This window comes from Pseudopodoces humilis, chromosome 8 (assembly GCF_049639895.1).
Source record: "Pseudopodoces humilis isolate 2021_Gansu_Grassland_sample_001 chromosome 8, ASM4963989v1, whole genome shotgun sequence".
Taxonomy (NCBI): Eukaryota; Metazoa; Chordata; class Aves; order Passeriformes; family Paridae; genus Pseudopodoces; species Pseudopodoces humilis.
This window is the reverse complement of record NC_142207.1, coordinates 27,842,679-27,859,687: the sequence shown is the minus strand read 5'-3', so window position 1 is coordinate 27,859,687 and position 17,009 is coordinate 27,842,679. Positions and strand designations below refer to the sequence as shown.

The window sequence follows — 17,009 nt, the reverse complement described above, 5'->3', positions numbered from 1 at the left end:
AGCCATAAGTCATCACCTTGGAGGTAATTACATTCCCTTGGAGGCTACTCAGCTTTGTTATTACTGAGGACAGTGGAAGAGCAGAGAAAGGAGGGAGTTAAAAGCAAATGAAATCCTCTTATTTCAGCCAGTGGTGTCTTCTCTGCACTGAAGTCTAAATACACAACTGTAACATCTGTGCCACCTGTGGGATGTGTCTGTTCTTGGAGGTGTTTTTTTTCCTGGTTTATGGAATGCTGGCATTTAGGAAGGTAAACCCACTGATATCTTGTACTACAAGCTCCCCTGTGAAGTAAAGTCTTCACAGGTAAATACAGGAACTTCAGCTCAGAAGGACATCACATGGGAAGTACTGGATTAAGTGAGCACAGAGGAGGAAGGATTCACCTTACTCATATAAACTATTAATCCCCAGAGTGAGTAAAAATCAAACAACTGATGGCACTGCAATCCCTTTTTAGTATCGTGATCATGACACTTCAGTCTATCTACTGACATTAATTATGTACAGCAATGATATAATATGCCAATCACTGTGGTTATATATACAGAACTGCTGCTTCAAGGACAACCAAACTGTTGTTTAAAATTTAACAAGCAACAGAGAAAAACAGACAATATGATAATCTTCTGCCGAAACACCACAAAGTCTTATTGTTTCAGATCTTGAAAAAATGTACTAAAATTTGACTAGATTATTTGTTTTAATTATTATTTAATTAATGGTTTATTATTAATTAATTTAATGGTTTTAAAACTGAGGGCATTTAAAAATCAAGTTATTCTCACACACTACTTCTCTAACAGATATGCTTCCAAGACTCCATCACTGCTCATTTCAAGTGTGTTTTTCCTTTAAATCTTTGTCTGGTACACTACACCACCAACATGGGACAGGTATACATATTACAAATGCATAATGTAATCACATTTTAAATTTGAAACACCTGACAAAGTCAAAATAAGCCATTTAGAAGATATAAACAACTCTTGAAATTTCAAAGATCATTAAAGATCTCCAATACACTTTTTCTTCTACTACCCTCCTTGGCAACTAAAGTCAAAAGATATCACTAACTCTTGTAATAGCAATAGCTTCCTGTTTCAGCAAGTCTTCAATTTTGCAGAGGAAGTTAAACACAAAAAGAACCAGAACTATAACTTGCATTCCAGTAGAAGTTTACTGTAATTGTACGTTTTCAAAAGCTGTGCCAAGTAAATATTTGTTATAGTTCCTATACATGTTGTATTTTTTGTTAAAGAATGAAAAATCATTTCTTAGGTACTTAACTCAGAAAAACATAAAACTTCACATATCATGAAAGTATTTTATAAAGAGTGACTGAGCTTGGGCCTGATTCTGCTTTCAGTGAAGACTTCCAAAGCTTTACAGGGATACTCAGTCTTACATTACAAAAAGCAACTCTTTTCTCACTTAGAGAAAAGTTTTATAGCTTCTATAAAATAAACACAAAACTAAAACCACAACCACTAAATGTAGCTTACATGTATGACAGAAACAAAAATCTGAAGAGAAGTTAGAAAAAACTTCCATTACCTTCTCTAGCAGTTCTTTCACTACTTCATTTGTCAGTGTTTCATACGTTAAAGGACATTCCTCAATCACCAGCCTGGGGTGCCTTTGTCCTCTGGGTGCTGCGTGCTTCTGGCTAGAACACAGAAAGAAAGCAGTCTTTGTCAGGCGTTTGCTGCCAACTTGAGCAAATGCTTGCATATAGAATTCTTTTCTTTTGGAATAGTTATGAATGAAATCCTGACAATGCTTCTTCATACTTTTTAGAACTCAGTGGGTTTTGGTGTTTTGTTCTGTTTCTTACACAAAGTGGCAGGTACTGTGTGTTTCAATGCCAGGATAAGAATATTAATATTTAGCAGGAATTTCATCTGAAGACCATGCAGAGAGATATTTTGGAAATTGAGCTTTACTGACAAACAGCTCTGCCTTTGTAATAAATAAAGGCAAAAATCTCTGACAATGCAAAACACACAAATTTAAACTATAAATTTAGTAAGCACAAAGCAGGCTCAGTCTTGTAGAAAACACACCATGAATAGAAATGGTACTTTTACACTGTTAACATCCTGCTGCTTAGTTTTTGTAACTAAAGCAGAGCTGCAGCTGTTAAATGAAACAGTATAGGCAAATACTAGGAATACAATGCAAAAAAAACCTACTGAGGGTTAAATAATGTTTAAACCTCTCATATTTAAGATGACAAACTCTAAGTTCCACTTAAAGTTACAGAATAGTATTAATGTTTCATCTAAAGCCAGTTGTTATTAGTTAGACAAGATTTAGTGTATGCCAGCGATATAATGGGATTTTATTTGATGCTTCCTTTGTATAATCATTTCATTTAGAAAATAAAATCAATTAGACACATCTAAATATAATAGTTTACTTGCCAAACAGTAATTGGAAGTAGTTGTATTTGCCTACACCAAAACCAGCCTCGGTACATATGGCACCTGGGAAGGAAATTGGAACCTATGCCAGTTTCACACGTAGGCTAGAGACCTCATCCTTCACCCATTCAAGGGCCAACAAAACAAAAACTTCCAAAGGATGCCACATCTACAGGGATAAGGCAAATTATGGGAGCTGCGTGCTGGCAATGCCAGCTCTTGGAAGCCTCAGCTCCAGGGCAAGCATTTTGCTTTCTTACTCAACCTTTTCCCCACAGGAACAGCATTCACCTTGTTTGCAGATGAATTTATAAAGTTCAGTTGTATGAGCAGCAAATACTCTGAACAATGTTTGTTTAATCAAAGGGTTTGAGAATTTCTCTCAAATGAATGTTTTACAAAAGCATTACTGGAGTGGCAGCAAGGCAGCTTCCAATTGACATCCTCTCAGCCCTCAAATAAAGGCAAGAACCTTTTTGCATCACATAAGGTCTCAGGAGAGAAGGGGAAGCTTGACAGCTTTTAATGCTGCAAGAAATCCACTTTTCTAGTTATTCAAAATAAGAACCAGGGGTTATCTTCTTTGCATTCAAAGGAACTAATGAATGGTAACATTGCTTTGTATGTATTCTTTAGGATCACGTGGTGATTACAATGCAATAAAAACAAGAACAATAAGCAAGACTATGGATCTGGAACATAAACAAGCTCTTGCCTTCCCCTCAATGTCAAAAGCAAGCTTTTGTATGAACTCTGATTCAGAATGATTTCCTTCTTAATAAGGAAAAAGCCCAAACTATCCCTGTCAAATTAATTCACAAACCATGTAATTTTTCTCTAGGAAATGAGAAAAGTTTTGAAAACCAAGAAAAAACACAAGATAGTTTAAAGCAGCTTATTACTCTCCTAGTATTTTGGTTAATCTTTTATTTGCTGCAAGTTCTAAGACAGATGATATCACACTTCAGATTTTTGTCAGGATATTTACTAATGCAAAGGAAACATTAGCTTATTGTGTGCTTAGCATTAATTAAAAGCATTACTAACTGGCTAATCTGAGGTGCTCATTTCAAATGGATAAGTTACGGATGTTGAGCAGTCCACTTAAAAATGGCTTCAGTAAAGGATCAGTGTATTCAAGTTGTTCCACTGTTACCTTAGTTTTAATCGTGAGAGTACCACTCGATACATGTGACTTGCAGGGAAATTCCTTCTCCGTCCAATTGGCAGCATAATGGGATGTACAGCTCCTACAACATAGCCTTTGCTGTAAAATTCTTCCACCCGAGGTGCTATATCCAACACAGAGCTGATCTTGATAACTTCTGGATTTGAGGAAGCTAAAAAGCATTGAAAGCAGAAGAGAAGCACATGATACTGTGTACGTCTATAAACATTTTGGGTGAGTTCCTTTTACATAAACCACACAAAATTTATCCCAAGGCTTTTAATAAAAAACTACTGTTCTATTTATACAAGAAAAAGCAGATTCATGGATGATTCAACACTATTCAACTACTTCAAGCATCTATTTTTACAGCTTAATATGATCTATTTTTAAAATACTTGGCAATGTTTTCTGTTTCATCAAGGTCTGCCAAGCTGATTTAAAAGCCGTGTTAGCATGTAAACACATAATAGGGCTGAACTTAACAAAACAACTATTTTGTCTAGCCAAAGCCTTAAACATACTGATGCAGTATCCCTCAACTCTAGTTCTGAGGTAAATTCCCATGTAACAGATCTAAGCCTACGACAATTGATTTGTTTCCATTAATTTTTAAATTTTTTTCCCCTTAGAAGTGATCTGTGGAGTATCAGTAGACACTTTGACAGTCCCAGTTCCTTTCTTCAACAGACTTATGTATCACCTAAATAAGCTTGTGCTCTCACTGATTTCTGACAAGCGTCCCTCTCAGCATGTGCAAGCATTTTATATCAATAGGCATCACCTGGATAAAGTGTTAGGGAAAACGATAGAGATAAAGGGAAAACTTCTTGGAGAACCCTTTCTGAATGGTCCACAGCTTTCGGAGAAAGGGAAGATTCTACACTGGTTACAGATGACATACTCTGCTCCAGTCAGTCTGATGGGTCAGTAACTCCTGTTTCTCTCAAGTACAGCTGAAACTCTAGATGCTCTCAGAAAGCAGGAAATCAACACTCATACACAAACAGCAGCAGAAGAGTACACCAGCACAGATTTGCCAAAGCTTTCATCCTTTGCACTTAGGAGCTCTGATGACAAAACTGCTTAGCTGGAAATCTGCTGGTCTATTGGTGACCCCTGCTCCAAGCAGTCTACTTGTCTGGATTCTGACGAGTTCCTCTTTGTAGGACTTTCTATGCATTAAGACCAGTGGACCATCTGCATTAAAGAATGCCTTAATCAAAACTAAGTGACCTCGCAACACTTTTTTCAAGATATAAACAACTTTAACATGCTGCCTTGAACATTCCCTTTCAAACAATACAACTGAAATTAATTAAATACACTAACTCTCCTTTGATTCTGTAATTTAAAAAATGTATAAAATAAAACAAATACCATCACAAATCTCTCATCACTTTGTTAATTTTTTTATTCCTACCTTTTCCTGACTATCTGCATTATAATCCAGGTTGGTAGTAGTAAGGAATTTAAGGACCTAAGACCCAGCAAGTCACTAAGTTTCTCTCTTCTACTGTTTTAAACTATCATAAACCAGAGACATGACTCCTTAGTTTGCAAGAATATTTTATCATAATAAACTGAACTAGAACTCTGCTGATTCACAAGTAGTGTTCTGTAAAACCTGTGCTTTCCCACTATAAAATGAGGATAATATTAACATACTTACACTTATGGAGAGCTTTAAAAAAAAACCACAAAAAACCCACAAGCCATCAGAAACTAGTATTTTACAATACTCAAATGCTTTTTAATACCAATTTCTACTAATGGAACAACAGAATGGTGGCCTACTTTCTTATCATTGTAAAAACCTTAACAGAAAAGCAATCAAGAGGAACCAGAATAATTTATAACGTGGGAAACACACTACCAAAAATTATCACCAACATACATGTTGAACTGTCAGTCATAAGGACATGGCTGTTGCACTTTATTTTTAAGCAGACAGTGTATCACAGCTCCCCTTTTGTAAATAGAAGGTATTTTGTCATCAGCAGTACCTCCATCCCATGATTCCACTCACTGCAAATCCAAGAGACGCATGTATTGAGAAGTAACTACTCCATAGCCCACAGACCAAAAAAGAAGGAATGATGCAATATGATCATCACTTCCCTGATTTTATAAATGTCTTAAACCCTTTTTCTTAAAAATAATTTCCTTCCTGATGTGGTCTCAACATGCAGCCAAACTATTGTAGCAATAACAATTCCAGCTAACTTTCTAGCTGCATAGTAAGCCTCAGATGCAGGATACTGAAGATGGTGACAAAACAGATATTTCATACTTATTCATAGTGGTATTCAGAGTGACAAGAGCTTGACAGCATGGCATCTTAGTAGGCTGCATCAGTATTTCTTCTTTTCCCTAATAGAAATGTAATAGATAAAGCATAGGCATTCTGCTTAGTAGAAATACATAAACTATCTCTATTTTCTGGTTAAAAAAATCTGATTTCAAAAAATAGCAGCTGTTTGTGTGATTTGGATGTCTCATGACTGAGACCTTGGAATTTACAGTCACTGACCAACATCTAAAATTACACTTCAGAATCCACTGCTCCCTCTTCTTTGTACTATTCTGTTCTACCAAAATAAGATTGGCTTTAATTTTCTTGTTTAGGATTCCCCTGATGGAAATCATCCTCCATAGAATTCAAAGCTAATTTTCACAGTAGGGATAGGAGCATTTTGGGGACCAGGAAGGGAGAAGCCAAGGTTCAGTGCACAGCTAATAACTAGTTAGGATGCACAGGGACTCCAGCCAGTAAATTCAGACTAGAGCATGGTTGACCTAATCTGCATCATGGCCTGGGAGAAGATCAAGGACTGCTGAAAGTTTCCCCAGCAAGCTCATTTTGACTTCACATTGCACATACCTGATAAAGCACAGAATAAGGCATATTGAATTGAAGTAACACATCTATGCTTGCTATACTTTTATCTTGATGCATGAAATGGTTTACTGTAAGATCTTAAAATACTATTAAGTGCAGATTTTCTCTATTTGGTGCAAGATCCAGTGGAAAGAAATCACTTGGGAACACAGAAACATTCTATGCAGAGGCAGACTTTGCTCTGGAAGTAGGCAAGGCAGAATGAGTGCCATAAATACACAACTTGACAGCAGAGCAAAAACTTTGGTCTGAAGTGATAAAGGGCTCTCAGTTTCATTTAGCCAAAGGTATTCAAATAGCAACAAGTATATGAGCAAGCTGACTGAAGTAGAAGGAAAAAAGAAAAAAAACTCAATCTATTCTCCACAGTACTTGAGCCAAGTCTCCCATTTCAGTAACACTCAGAATTGAAAAATGCCTCCAAGACAGCATATATACACACCATGGTTTATTTCTGTATTCATCTTAGCTCTAAAAAACAGAGACCTAAAAAAAATTATTTTAAGGTTATAGACACACACAGCTAGAACCATTCAACAGAAAGATACCTGTGTTTACAAATCCCTTTAGTTCAAGTGAGAAACCTAAAAAAGAGTGAGGCAACTATCTGAAACTGATCTCAGTTATTTAACATTTATTAAATGTTAAATAGCAATCCTGATTATCAGACAAAACAAGAGAAAATTAATCTTTACTACTGTACTGCTAGGTTATAAAAACAGAGGATACACCTTTAATTGCACTTGTTTGATGGGCTTTTACTTAAAAAGTCACAGCCACCTTTAAAACAAATAATTTACACAACACTACTGGAAACTGTAACTTGAAAACACAGCAAAACTATCTGGAACAGAGGCCATTTAAGAACACTGAATGCTCTTCAGTTTCCAAAAAAATTATTCTTTCTGTATCACTAGATTAGTAGGTAATCCATGTATGCACTAGGCAGCCTAGCTTTATTTCCAACATCTTACCACTACTTACTCAACAGTTTTGTTCAAAAGGCAGAAGCTAGTGAGAAACTTTTTGTGTAAATAAACAGAACACAATTAGTTTTCCAGTACTATAACCTAGCAGAATATATCTTCTATTAGTATCCTGCAGCTTTTAAAGACTCTTGTATTTTAAATAAAAATATTACAACAGTTAAAACTAATCAGAAGCCAAGTTTTGTTTATGAAAAAGCTCCTGTAATTGCAGTAAGACCTGCACTTACACTTACTTGCATTCAACCCTTCTAGTAACAGCATTTACTTCAAATCCTTGTTATTAAGCATTTCCAGTAGACTGGGTTGTTACAAAATGCAAGTTACTATAAAGTGACTGTAAAACTGAGCTGTCTGTTCTCTGAGGGCAGCCATCTGGGCTTGTTTATGTTTTCAACTTTGTGGAACAGGGACTTGCTCTGTTAGAGATGGGACACCCTCGGGAAGGAAGTATCCCACAGAGCACTGTCTGCCTCTAGCTATGCATACAGATTTTGTTTCATTTCAGTCACAATTTCAAAAGACTATTCAACAACTACAAGCAAAGCATTTGGAAAAAAAAAGTAAGACGAAACTCAGACTCTTACAGAAACATCTACCAAGAGACTGTGGTGGGCGTAAGAGGGGAAGTTACTCCTGATACACAACTAAGGAACAGACTTACTTCTGCATAAAGTAACAAGGACAATGACAGCCTGTTTTTGGAAGTTGAGTGCATTTAAAAAATTGTTATTCAATTAAGGCTCAGGCAGAGTGCATTTTCTGAACCGTCACAGTGAATTCAGACAACCATTATTCAAAGCAAGTATGGATGGCAGTATCTGACTCACAGGAAACTAGGAAAAATCTCTTAACAGTTTTTAGCCAGCTTCCTTAACGAGGACAGTTGTGTAATTTGGAGGGTTTAGTTGTTAAAAATACTTCAGCAGTTTCCATTGTAATTTTATACAAGTAAGAACCTTCGTCATGATTTGTGTTTCAAAATAAAAGTCTTACATTTTGGCTAGCTTTTATAAAAGTGCCTAACATTTACTGTAAGTCAAACAAGACAAAACTAAGTTAAATCCTGTTTCTTCTAAATTCAAAACAGTAAAGATACAGCATAAAAAAATACCTTCTAAAGAAAAATCCAGCAATACATATTCATAAGCAGAATCCGTCTTTGTCTCAACTTGTGGTCTTTTCAGTGTAGAGAAGATTTTTCCAGGGCTGCTATCATCTGGGTCTTCCAGCTTTCTCAGTCCGCACCCCATGGCAAGATCTGCAAATGATTAAGTCGCAGGAAAAGGTGGGGGGAGCAGCAAGATCTGTCGCTCTTACTACAGGGAAAGAAAAGGAACCAAATAATTCCCCTTGATTTTTTTCTATTAGCTGTAAATCCAAACAGAGAAAAAGTCTGGTTCCCACACCAAAAAGCAAAGGTACTTTCCATTCATTTTTAATATAGAAGCAGTAAGTTTGTGATGATTTCAAGCTACACACTTGTTTAAGAGTAGGCTTGATTTCGCAGCAACATTAGAGCAGCTCCAAACTAGCAGAGATTTTCCATGCCACGTCAATTTACAGCCAGCCCCTATCAGTGCTCTCTTGCAGAGGACACCAATAGTGCTTTGTTTGTCCTTCTAGACTGACCGAGTAAGGGGGGGCGAGGAGGGGGGGGGAAGAAGAACTGAAAAAGAAAGTTAGAAACTTGTCTGTCATTACTTACCTCCAGAAGTTCCCAACTGCAGTAGAAAGTCAGACAGGAAAAAAGCAAGTTAGTCAGAATGAAAGAATGAGAAAAGAGCCTCAACATGGTTGGAGACGAAAATCACTTCCAGAAAGGAAGTCAGCTTCAAGAGGAAATTGCTTCTGGCATCTCAAAGGGTAGAAAGGCAAATGAAAAGCTGTTTAGTCCTTATTTTAGATTTCAGAGTTGGCTCCTATTTCCTTTCTACAGAGACTTTCTTCCAGAGGAAAAAAAAAACCAACATATGAACACAGTGTAACAATGTAAAAATATGTAGTAATTTCTTACCCAGAAAAAACAGTAAGAATCTTCATCATGAAAATTAACTCAGGTAACTGGTGTTGCAAAACACCAAAAAAATTACACTGAAATATTCCTCATTTCATATGGGAAAGACTTTTTCAACACTATATATGAATAAAGTTATAAAATTTTGTTTTCCATTACTCCTGGGTATTAAACAAACAGAATCCTTTGCTCCTCTGTTAAACTCACTTTAGCTGGTAAAGCCACAGACCTTCAACACTGCTTTCTATGTGAACTTTTCTTTAGGGCCTAAAAATGCACTATAATTTTAAGGGCTCTCATTACTCTTCTATTAACCATTCCAAGTCACTTGTAACTTTATTACACCTGATGCAGAGTGCAAAAATGCATGGGGGAAAAAAAAGGAACACAGTGCTATTTTCTATGGCCCTGCTACTCCCAGGATTAACTGTCAGAAATTTGCCTTTTTATTTTTAGACTGCACCTAAAGAAATTAAGAGTTGACTAGAAAAAAACCTAAGATTCATAATACCATTATAGATTGTATGAACTTCACATTTAAATTCAAAAGGCTTTTCTGCTTTTTTCATTGAAATGCATATACCTTATTAAAAAAACTTATATTTTCTATAAAAAATAATACCAAATTAGGCATGGACTATTCAGGGGTTTCTGTTCTATTGCAAGCAAAGTGATCTGCTTTTTTATTTAAGTAACCTACCAGGAATGATAAATCTACAAACCCTTTGAATTACAGACTGAAGTCACATTATTCTGGAACAAATTTAAAAATTCTAGTGTAGAGCCTAGAAATTAAGTTGTTAATATTGCAGTCTTTAAAACAAGCTCCCAGGTGCTGAAACAGAAAGGAAATCCTCAAGTGTTGTCTTCCCGATTAAAACCTAGGAAAACATATCAAATATGCAAAATTCTTCATCTTCCTACAAGTCTTCTCACACAGAAATTGCTCCCAAACCCTACTTCTTTTTTTCAGTAGACTGTCCCTGAACTGTTGCCATATCAGCCATACATGTAAACTGTTCACTCAACCTTGAGAATCCTGCTGCTTCATTCTACACACCCCTTAAGATTCTTTGTAACTGCTTGTATGAAGCCATGGCATGAGTAAGGATAGCTGCAAGTAAAGGAACTTCTTGCACCACTAGTCCAGTTGTCAGCAGGCTGCTCTTTCATTTTTATTTAACTTAAAATAGCTACATTTTTAGTGAGGCCATTTTGAACACATATTTTGAAGTCTTCATGACAAGGCTTACACAATATTACATCCCTCTCACCAAGATAGGATTTTCCATAGTATAAACAAACTCTTACAACACCACAAAGAATCACAGTTACAGATAAAAGCAATGGTCCATATTTTGTGCAATCCTAGATAAGTAGAAGTTGTTAAATGCTTCCAAGTTGGAAGTCAGTCAACAGCTGCCATTGCAGACTTGCTCAAGTCACTAATGAAACCAAAGGTTGCACAGACCAAAATAAAGAAAACAAAACAGAATCAGCAAGAATGAGCAGCATCCCCCACAGGAGTTCAAAACTGCATCAAAACACTTGAATGACTCAGGAGAGACACAGGACCACAAGATTTTTAAGATTCGAGAGCTGCTTTAAGAGCTGCAATTTCCTGTTGCAAAGTGGATACAAACTACAAAACAATCTACTCCCAGTGACCCGAAATTCAAAGGCTCTGGGAACTCGTATGAGAGGAGTAAATCCCTAAAACTACACCGTGATTCACCAGCATGTTGTATTTACAGCACCCCCCTCTGAAAAGGGCATGTGAGTCCTTCACTGAAGCTTGATATAATTTTTAGACTTTAAAATAGGCAAAGACAGCCAAACAAAGGACTAATGAGCCCAAAGGAACTTGGCCTCCATGGAAAGCTTTAAGGATCCCCCAACACTTCCTATTCTGATTAGATAGAAAAATGATACAAAGACAGCAAGAGTAGCACATCAATAGGAATGTGTGTCCTGTGCTGGATTACTGACTGTCTGTTGGCAACACAGGATGAGAAGCAGCAGCTTTAACCAGACTGTGAGACAAATAAGCCTTGCTGTCTACACACATCTCAGGGTTGTTCCTCCACTTGCTCATTCCGTGTTTTCTTCCCTCTTGTCTGGGGGAGGTTTGAAAACTTTTGTGTGGGAGGCATTTTTGCAATTGTAGATTGCAATGTACAATTACAAAAATTGTAATGTAATTAACATTACAATGTTAATTGTAACATTAACATTGTTACATTGTTAATGTAACAATGTAAGCCTTGTTACATTACTAGGCTTACTGAACAAAAAGATACCACCCCATGCCTAAAACTGTACTCTGGAAATAGATGTCCCCCATTTTTGACTCTGTGCTTAACTGCAATCAATATGACAGCCAGGGCAGGCTCTGTCTATGGCCTTGGTGCCAAACAAGTGGTACTGGCATCCCTTTTTTATGAAATCTCTCTTGTTATTATTGTAAGGACAACCCTTCTTGAGGTCTGGAACATCTGTGACAAATCCATCTGAATACAAAGCCTATTTACAGGAATAAAACTATTTACTCCTCCAAAACCCAATATGATCTGCATAAACCATTTAATAATACATTTTAAACATTTCCTCCCTCATTATCTTAGGAGATAAAGAATGGAGGATGGTACCTGATCAGAGTTTCCTCTTGATTAAAATCATGAAATATAAGGAAAATTACAAAAACATTGCATGTACACAAAAGATGTTCCTTGTCTGTATGAACAATATCTAAACCAAAACTCAGGGGAGATCCTAAATGACTGAATCTGCAGTTCAGTCAGCTTAACCAGCATCCACACCAAATGTTATCTTAGAGACAACCCTGTCTCTTTCTGGTTAGGACACTGGCTAGTGAGTTAAAAGCAACAGAAATCATACTGCTTTAATACTACATTAACTTGAAAAATAAGCAAAAGAAGCAGTATTATAATTTTATACTTCAAAATATAAAGCACAGACTTTGATAGAATTTGATAGAATTTTAGGTGTATCACAGCCATGACAAAACTCCTGCTCACTCCCATGATTTAGAACTGGATTAAGATTCCAAAAGAACATCTCCCTTTTTCCAGCCTGTTAGGCCACCACTGGGACAAAACCATTAGTCTGGGCAGCTTGTATCAGTGAATTTATTCCAGGTAAGCTCATCACTGAAAAGTTGTGAGTGAATAGCCTTCTCACAGATGTACTGTAATCAGTAAAGATCCATTCCTATTCTCAAGGTTGATATAGTGAGCATCAGAAATACAAATACCTTAAACCTCTACCAATTACCTAAAGTATTATTATTATAACTATTAAGAAAGACTTCACTGGGACCAAAACTGACTCAATGAAAAAGAAAAGGGTAACTCCCTCTGACAAAATCAAAATGCAAAATATTTGGACCAAGCATTTTCTATTCAGGCTGGAATGTTTGCAGGCTTATAAAGGATATACTGAAAATAAATTACAGAAATCAGAATTATTATTTGCTATAGATCAGTCATCACTGACAAAATGTAAACAGAGGACACAGACATTAATAAGATACAAGACAGCGTATTACAAATACAAGATTAATTTGTCAGATTTTTTTGGAACCCAAGGGTAGCTGAGGTAGTTGAGGACTCAGAAATAAAACATTTAAAACCCCCTAAATATTAAAAACCTCAAATTGCAACAATTTTGAACTTCAGTTCCTCTTTGGATCCTTTTTTCAGGCTTACTTCCTTTGTTTTATGACTTAAAACAAATGTAAAGTTTTTGCTTGGGAGAGGATAATGACAGAAAACGCAAAAGGTTCCATCAGAAGAATTCTGCAACTCAGTTGTCAAATATTTTTCACACCCCAATTCCCTGACATTTCTTTCTTTTTTCTCAAGAATGACTTAATTTAGAGATGCTAACAGCATGGTTCCATTCTAAAGGCTCTGAGGTTTGGAAATTTGATTTTTTTTTTCCCTTCAGCCTAAATTTTCTTCCTTTGAAGGATGAGTTTTGTGAATGTGACAGTAACAGTCTTGTTAAACATGTTAATTTGAGCAGAAAAGCCAGCTTTTCTGCTGTAAGTTTTAACTTAATGTTCTAAAAATAATGAACAGAGATGACAACAATAGTTTGCTTTTGCAGTCATTAAAACATAGTTTAATGATCAAAGTTTCATTTTTTCCTGTTTATCTAAATCCATATTAAAACTTAGATATTACAATAAACATAAGTTACAATCCAAACAGTAAATATAGACCAGTTGGAATTAAACCTGTAGCTACCAACTCAGAACTTTACTAGAAATCCAAAACTACAGAAGTTTGTTTATTATTGCTGTATTACAAGCAGTTTCAATATCAAAAAATTTTAATTTCTAAAATTGTCAACAGTTCTCGAAAATGAGATCTGCAAATTTATTCAACTTTTCTCTCTGTGCATCCACAGTGTCTCACTTACCATGGCAGCACCAAGTGTATCATCTGTATCTCTTTAACACAGAATCAAACACTATAGCCATATGTTAGCCACCAACTAAACCCATGGATTCTAGAAGGAAACTGGGTGGTCTAGATCTGGATTTTTTGTATAACAGCTATATAAGGATTAGTGTGCAGGATTGCACAGATGGCACTGTATTCTGGATCCTTAAAATAAGGATTTAAGTTGAGTATTTTTTAATTCAATAGGAAATGTAGGAAGTTAGCAGGTGAACTGAACCTACTGTAGTACTTCAACATTACAAAGGCACAAACCTATTTTACAAAAAAAAAACCAATGTATTTTGCAGCCATACAACTTTTCACATTTTATAACTATGTTAAACAGAGAAAAACATTTCAAGAGAGCCATGTGTTCCGCTAGTTTCTACTCAGTTACTACTAGAATGCAGTTTACTCAATGACTTATTAGCTCTTATGGAAAATCAGTTTCAGAATATAAAGAATTGCAAATTTAAAACAAAAACTGTAAACAGTTTTTCAGGGATAATAAATGGACTTCTGATGCATAAGATCTGAAGTAGCAGGAACCAAAAATGCTAGTGAACTAGCAAATTCTACATTTTACAAAAAAAACAACAACCAGAAATGTAAAAATACATGAGAGACAACATCAGTAGCTTTCTGCTTGTCTAAGGCTTTTATCTGGTGTTAATCAAATAGAGAATGCTAGAACTAACCTATTGCAATGAAATGTATGATTAAGCAGACAGCAGTAGCTAAAAACAGTGTACAGCTAGCTCAGTAGGAACAAGAAGATATCAACCAGTTCTAAATTCTAAGGACTGGAAGCCAGAAAATTAACGTAGTTTGCTAATATGGGAATGTGGCAGCCAATGCATTAAGAGGATTGTCTATCAGTTACTGCATGTCCTCAGGGCACATGGGGATACATTCCCTCCAAGCATGAGTGTGGAGCCTCAATTATCAGTGGGAAACTGCAGAAGGCCAAAGAGAACATGACCCTTTCTCCAACCCCCATAATCCTCATCTCTAGATCTGCAGTTAACTAAATTACTTGTTTAACAGCATTGGAATCTCCACATTCTGGAAAGCTGAACTGTAAGAATAAGACAGTGCAGTGTAAAGGAACAAGAAGTCATGAACTCTAGAACATGAAAACAGACAACTGTAGGCACTAAGGAAATGCAGTTCTTCGTCAGCACATACTTAATTCAACTAGCCCATATTTAATTCAACTACAGGGATTCACAAAGGTGAGTCAGTTATGTCTCAACGGTGCCTACAGAGAGATTCAACTCCTGAAAGGTTGGTTCAGTCACTGCTGTCTGATGTTATGCCATCACTCTTGGCAAGCATTCTGAAGAAAGATGAGCTACACTATAAATGAAAAGGCCTCAGTATTTCAACAGTGACTGCCAGTTCCTGGAGAAAAAACAATATTCAGAGCTACTTGGTTTCTTCCCGGTCTCTCAAATCAAAACAAAGCTTTGTTAAGACCTGAAGACACAATCCTAACTAACAGTACCTCCAGACTGATGTTACACACCCCACAGGGGAACACTGCAGGGATAGTTAAGTGCCTGACACTGAATATTCTTACAAACAAGTTCACATGCAAGGAAAAAGACAGTGAGTGATCTGTGAAGCAAAGGCCATGGGATCAACTCATTATCAACAATCTAACATCTGCACCAATTAAGAGAAAATAAACTACATTTTGTGAGTGTCTGGAGTAGAGCCACAATCTGATGACATGTGACTGCACAGTATTCATACACTTTCAAGCAATTAGTTCAAGAGACCTCCCTCTAAACACTCTTCTTTTAAGTTAGTACTCACTATAAAATTTACTTCTTGAATTTCTGAAGCATTATCAAAAACAGGGAAGCCACATTTGGAAAACTAAGTGCAGATTCCAAAAATAAGGGCTTGGGACAAAATCTCCAGAATCCTGGGTCAAATGTGTGTTTCCTGACACAAGAAGTAAGGCTCTACCAGAACACTATCTTTCTTTGGTACCTTCAGAGATAAAACTTCATTAAAAAATATTTACTATGTAAAAATTCTTCCATGGAATTGAACTATGGCTTTGATGAGCCAATCTTTTTATGATATATTTGTATTGATGAGCTCTAAAATGTGAAAATTAAACAAAACTGGACAGAGGTATTTAGTGGCACAGACTTGCTCAGAAAGATGAGAACCTAAAACAAATGAATATTTCCCCCTTCATAAACAGGCTGAGCTCAACATGTCTCCAAAAAATTGTATACTTCTTTTGGTACTTACTGGTAAAACAATAAACTACAGCTGCTATAGCAATAAATTGTTAAAAAGTGAAGCTATTAAAATTATATTTATGTAGATTTTTCTACCTAGTAGAAGGTGCAAAGTCACTTGAGGAAACTTGCAAACAAAACCTAGCACATGGCATCTCCCTTCCTAACAATTTCATTACAGCATAAAACCATAACCGGACTCCAACTCTCTTCCTGGACAACACATAAAGCACTATTGAACACTAGAAAAATCTTTAAAGAGATTTACATATCATACATGGAATATTCACTGACTACAATGTCCACCTGGCAAGATCTCTGAATGATTAGAAGGTAAAAGGCACCAACAAAACAAATCCACACAGAAAGAAAACCCCCAAATTACTACAAAACAAAATTGAACAGCTCAAGGATATTTTAGATATAAAAAATAAGATTTCAGTGCGAAAGAAGCAATAACCCATACCATGAACTCCTGTTAATAGAGAGGCTGCATTTTCAACCTTAGGGGAATCTGACTTTTGTAATGAATAGAAGGAACCCTAGGAGGTGAGGGGAGAAACAAAAACCAAAAAACAAACAACCCACCACTACCAAAAAACAAAATTATTTTCCTGAATCAAGGAAAAAAATAGTATTTCATCTCAATTTCTGTTACTGCCTTATTTTCATACAGACAACAGAAAATGTCAAAGAAGCGAAGAGAAATTTTCAATGTTTTTTCTAATTCAAGTAGTCAATTCTTACCTTTTTCTATAGCTAAAAATGTACTATAAAAC

The 17,009-nt window shown here is 36.1% G+C and overlaps 1 protein-coding gene across 4 annotated transcripts in view; it reads right to left on the bottom strand.

The window, feature by feature from the left end:
* The window catches only part of RFTN2 (raftlin family member 2), a 30,643-nt gene extending 21,363 nt beyond the window's left edge, over window positions 1–9,280 (bottom strand). Inside the window, exons 1-4 of one of the 4 annotated variants that reach the window (XM_014249643.2) lie at window positions 9,192–9,280; window positions 8,598–8,744; window positions 3,584–3,767; window positions 1,559–1,670 (exon numbers count right to left, since the gene is read on the bottom strand). In XM_014249643.2, coding sequence (XP_014105118.1) covers window positions 1,559–1,670; window positions 3,584–3,767; window positions 8,598–8,736 — 435 coding nt within the window. In that variant the 5' untranslated portion in view covers window positions 8,737–8,744; window positions 9,192–9,280. Of the gene's footprint in view, window positions 1–1,558; window positions 1,671–3,583; window positions 3,768–7,719; window positions 7,782–8,597; window positions 8,803–8,965; window positions 9,049–9,191 lie in introns of those variants that run through there. The other 3 variants (XM_005519922.3, XM_088059239.1, XM_088059240.1) reach the window with 3 other exon arrangements.
* Between the last annotated feature and the right edge of the window lie 7,729 nt (window positions 9,281–17,009).